Below are 4,885 nucleotides of genomic sequence, written 5' to 3'. Positions count from 1 at the left end.
TGTCATGGCCATGATTCTTTTTTCTTCTGACTTGCTCTTTTTTCCCTACCCTCTCCTCAATTCTGTTCTCCTTTTTCTGTCCTTTTATTTTTTCCTCCTCCTATATTCCTTGCTATCTGCTTCCTGCTTTTTCCTTCTCCTGGTTTCTCTTTTCATTCTTCATGTGTAAAACTATTAGAAACACCCGACCTCGACTGTCAGTTTTATGTGGGTCAACTGAAACCTTCTTTATCACTTCCACCCACATTCCAATCCTGCATCTCCAACAGACTAATTGATATTTATATTTGGATATCCTTGTTATTAATTCCAAAATAAAACTTATCATCTCCCTAAGAGATTCTCCCTCACATTTTCTTTGACTTTGTGACATTTCCAGGCTCCTAGCCACCCAGACTTGAGCCTCAGACTCATCTCTTGTTCTTTCCTTCACCAGTCCATTGGGACAAGGAGCACATTTTATTATCTCAGTCTTTGAAACGCATCCTCACTCATCCCTCCTCACCGTTTCTACCAACATCATGGTGATCTGGGCCCATTGGTTGTGCTGAATGATAATAGTGACTCCTCTACCCCCATTTCCCCTCTATTTGTTTTGCCCCTTGGGTTCCCTGGGCCCACTCTCACCATAGATGATTATTCACTCAAACACTGCTTGGTTCATTCCAAATCTAAAATATTATGTGAATATCTATCTACCCTTCTCTGTAGGAAACCCAACATCCTCAGGCTGGCATTTGAAACTTTTTGTAATTATTTCTATCTGACGTTCCCAACCTTCTCTCTCTCCAGCACAGCTTCCTCCTGACTGTGTATACACTATTCATTTCCTGTCAAAACCTTTCCTTATACTCTCATTCTCATTTCAGATGACACGCTGCTTCTTCTCCACTGATCTGTGACCTTTCCATCCTCCAAGTCCCTGTGAAAACCCTCTTCCTTCAGAAGGGATTTATGGATGAAATAACTAGATGCCCAGTTTTGCTTTAAAATAATCCAGTGGACAGTGGACGAGTGTGTATGTGGGGGGGGGAGGGGTAATAAATGAAATTACATGGACACAGGTTGCCATGTTAGATATACAGAGGTTCATTAACCTATTCTCTGAACTTTTGTATATGTTTGAATCTTCCATTACAGAAAGTTTAAAAATAAAATAGAATCTAGGAGTATGGCCATGAAACGTAGCCTCTTTTTTTTTTTTTAAGATTTTATTTATTTATTCATGAGAGACAGAGAGAGGGCGGGGGCGGGGGGGCAGAGAGAGAAGCAGGCTCCATGCAGGAAACCTGATATGGGACTCAATCCCAGGACTCTGGGACCACACCCTGAGCCAAGGCAGATGCTCAACTTCTGAGCCACCTAGGCATCCCAAAACACAGTGTCCTATACAGGCAGGACTCATCAACAGTTGGAGCGGATTCCAGCAGAATGTCAAATTGGTCTCAGGGAGGGTTGGTAGAGAAGAGGAGTATGGTGATCATGTAACCAGCCTATAAAATTAGATTCTACAAGATTTGTGTCTGCTCTGTTTCTGGCTGTACCCAGCATATAGAATGTTCCTGGCCCTCCATATTATTTGGGGAATTAACTTATTGAGTAAATAGATGATCTGTAAGTCAAGGTAGGTCTGAGAACAGCCTGCAAATCCATTCTGTCAAAGAAGAAAATGGCCATGTTTCTCTTGGGGCCTAAATATGTTCACAGTGTACTGCAAAAGCATAAATAAAAGCACCAAACATCTCATTTATTCAAAAGGATGTCATTGTGTGCTTACCATGCTTCATGTGTGAATAAAATACAGAACAAAGAAGTCTCTGCCTTCTGGGGCTTATATAGTAGAGGAGGTACAGACAAAAAAATACATGGTCTGGAGAGATCAATGCAGAATAAGGTGTATAGTGTCACAGGAAAACAGAAGAGGCACCACAAACTCTGGAGGCCCAGGAAGGTTCCCCAGAGCTGAAAGCTGAAGGATAAATAAGTGTTTGCCTTATGAAAACAGAAGGAAAGACTGTTTCAAGCAGAGAAAGCAGCTTGGAGAAGAGAGGAACAAATGAAAGAAGTTTACTGAGGGTGGGTCCTAGAACAAAGCAGGTCAGGCAGACTGACTGGTTGTCAAGGGTCAAGTCAAGAGATAAGATTGGACGAGAACAGAGGAGCCATATCCTGCAGGGTATTGTAGGCTAATTTATGGAATGTGAACTCAATATAAAAAGCTAAGAGAAGACCTTGAAAAGTTCTCGAGCATCCAGAGTGACGTAGTACTCAGGTTTTGCATTTTTGGAAGTCCCATCTGGCTAAAGTGCAGAGAATGGATGGGAGGGTGATAGCTACAAAGCTGTGCAATCCTTTTTTTTTTTTTTTTTTTTTTTTGAGAGACTGTGAGCTGGGACAGGGATGGGTGCGGAGGTAGGGAGGGAGGGAGAGGGAAAGAGAATCAAATCTTAAGTAGGCTCGCATGGGGGTGTGGCACTCGATCTCACAACCCTGAGATCATGACCTGAGCTGAAAAATCAAGAGTGAAACACTTAGCTGACTAAGTGACTCAGCCACCCAGGTGCTTCACTAGAGAGAGATGACGGTGACCTTGCTAATGGATGGATGGGGTGGGGCATGGGGGCGGGCAATACAGACATTTCAGAGTGGAGGATAGGGAAGCCATTCTTCAAAATAGGAAATAAGGACAAGCAGTGTATGTTCTCATTCATTTGGGGAATATAAATGGTAGTGAAGGGGAATATAAAGGAAGGGAGAAGAAATGTTGGGAAATATCAGGAAGGGAGACAGAACATAAAGACTCCTAACTCGGGGAAACGAACTAGGGGTGGTGGAAGGGGGGAGGAGGGCGGGTGTTGGAGGGGAATGGGTGACGGGCACTGAGGTGGACACTTGACGGGATGAGCACTGGGTGTTTTTCTGTATGTTGGTAAATTGAACACCAATAAAAATTAATTAAAAAAAAATAAAAAATAAATAAAAAATAAAATAGCAGAGGATAAAAAAAAAAAAAAAAACAAAAAACAAAATAGGAAATAAGGAGGAGCCACCGCTGCCAAGTCCCGACCCCGACCTGACCCCGCACACGGCCACCTGCCGCCTGCCATGCACTCCTGATTCCTTTTGGTTCTAAGTCCAAAATGGCAAATGACAACTCTCAAGGATCGGCTGATTCAGAATCTTCTTAAGAAAGACAATATCTCCCAGAATAAGATTACAGTCGTTGGGGTTGGTGCTGTTGGCATGACTTGTGCCATCAGAATCTTAATGAAGGACTTGGCAGATGAACTCGCTCTTGTTGATGTCATGGAAGACAAATTGAAGGGAGAGATGATGGATCTCCAGCACAGCAGCCTTTTCTTTAGAACACCAAAAATTGTCTCTGGCAAAGACTATAATATGACTGCAAGCTCCAAGCTGGCTATTATCACGGCTGGGGCACGTCAGCAAGGGGGAGAAAGTCATCTTAATTTGATTCAGCGTAACCTGAACATCTTTAAGTTCACCATTCCTAATATTGTCAAATACAGCCCAAACTGCAAGTTGCTTGTTGTTTCCAATCCAGTGGATATCTTTACCTATGTGGCTTGGAAGATAACTGGCTTTCCCAAAAACCGTGTTATTGGAAGTTTTTGCAATCTGGATTCAGCCCGGTTCTGTTACCTAATAGGGGAAAGGTTGGGAGTTCACCCATTAAGCTGTCATAGGTGGGTCCTTGGAGAGCATGGAGACTCCAGTGTGCCTGTATGGAGTGGAGCAAATGTTGCTGGTGTCTCTCTGAAGAATCTGCACCCTGACTTAGGCACTGATGCAGATAAGGAACAGTGGAAAGAGGTTCACAAACAGGTGGTTGACAGTGTCTATGAGGTGATCAAACTGAAAGGCTACACTTCCTGAGCCATTGGACTGTCTGTGGCAGTTTTGGCAGAAAGTATAATGAAGAATTTTAGGTGGGTGCATCCAGTTTCCACCATGATTAAGGGTCTCTATGGAATAAAAGATGATGTCTTCCTTAGTGTTCCTTGCATCTTGGGGCAGAATGGAATCTCCGATGTGAAAGTGACTCTGACTCCTGAGGAAGAGGCCCATTGAAGAATGCAGATACACTTTGGGGGATCCAAAAGGAACTGCAGTTTTAAAATTTTCTAATGTACCACATCACTGTCTAGACTACAACAAGATTTTAGTTGGAGGTTGTGTGTGTTGTCCTTATTATTTGACCTGTTACTCAAGTAGTAATATTAAAATGGCCTAAGAAAAACATCAGTTTCCTAAAGTTACAAATGGGAATGGTTCACAAAACCCTGCAGCTATATCCTGATGCTGGATGATACCTGTCTTGTGTAGTCCTAAATTGGTTAACGTAATATAGTTCCACCATCTCGGAGGCACCTCTGCCAATGTCATATATGCTGCAGCTATTCTTCAAACCAGATGTGTATTTACTGTGTTCTGTAACTTCTGATTCCTTTGCCCCAATACCCAACATGCCTAGTCGATCTTTTTTCTTCAGTCACATCCTGGGATCTAATGTATAAATTCAATATTGCATGTATAGTGCATAACTCTTCTAAAGGATCTTATTTTGTGTACTATATATGTGGGAATGTAGTGTACATTGCCATAAAATGTAAAAAGACAATGCAGCCAACTATCTGTCCTACCAACTAAAATACCAAATAAATTTTGAACAGTGAAAAAAAAAAAAAGGAAATGAGGAAATGAAGTAGTTCCCTATCTGTGTGGCTGTTCTCCACACGGATGCAAGTTTTTTCTCAAAATTGCTTTTATTTGAGAAAATAAAGAAATGTCTCAAAAATGTTCCTACTGTATAGGGAGTGCCAGCTTAGGAATGGATGGCAGTGTGAAGAAGGGAAAAGATCAG

General features: G+C 42.1%; 1 protein-coding gene across 1 annotated transcript; it reads left to right on the top strand.

Annotated features, from left to right (window-relative positions):
• Window positions 1–3,147: 3,147 nt before the first annotated feature.
• Window positions 3,148–4,381, top strand: LOC112921337 (L-lactate dehydrogenase A chain-like). The gene is made up of 2 exons (XM_026000530.2): window positions 3,148–3,834; window positions 4,082–4,381. The coding sequence occupies exons 1-2, from the start codon at window positions 3,148–3,150 to the stop codon at window positions 4,253–4,255; spliced, it is 861 nt and encodes a 286-aa protein (XP_025856315.1). The 3' UTR covers window positions 4,256–4,381.
• Window positions 4,382–4,885: the final 504 nt, after the last annotated feature.

The sequence above is a fragment of the Vulpes vulpes genome, chromosome 6 (genome assembly GCF_048418805.1).
Source record: "Vulpes vulpes isolate BD-2025 chromosome 6, VulVul3, whole genome shotgun sequence".
In the NCBI taxonomy this organism is placed as follows: Eukaryota; Metazoa; Chordata; class Mammalia; order Carnivora; family Canidae; genus Vulpes; species Vulpes vulpes.
The sequence above is the reverse complement of the archived record's forward strand: the minus strand, read 5'-3'. Positions and strand labels throughout refer to the sequence as shown.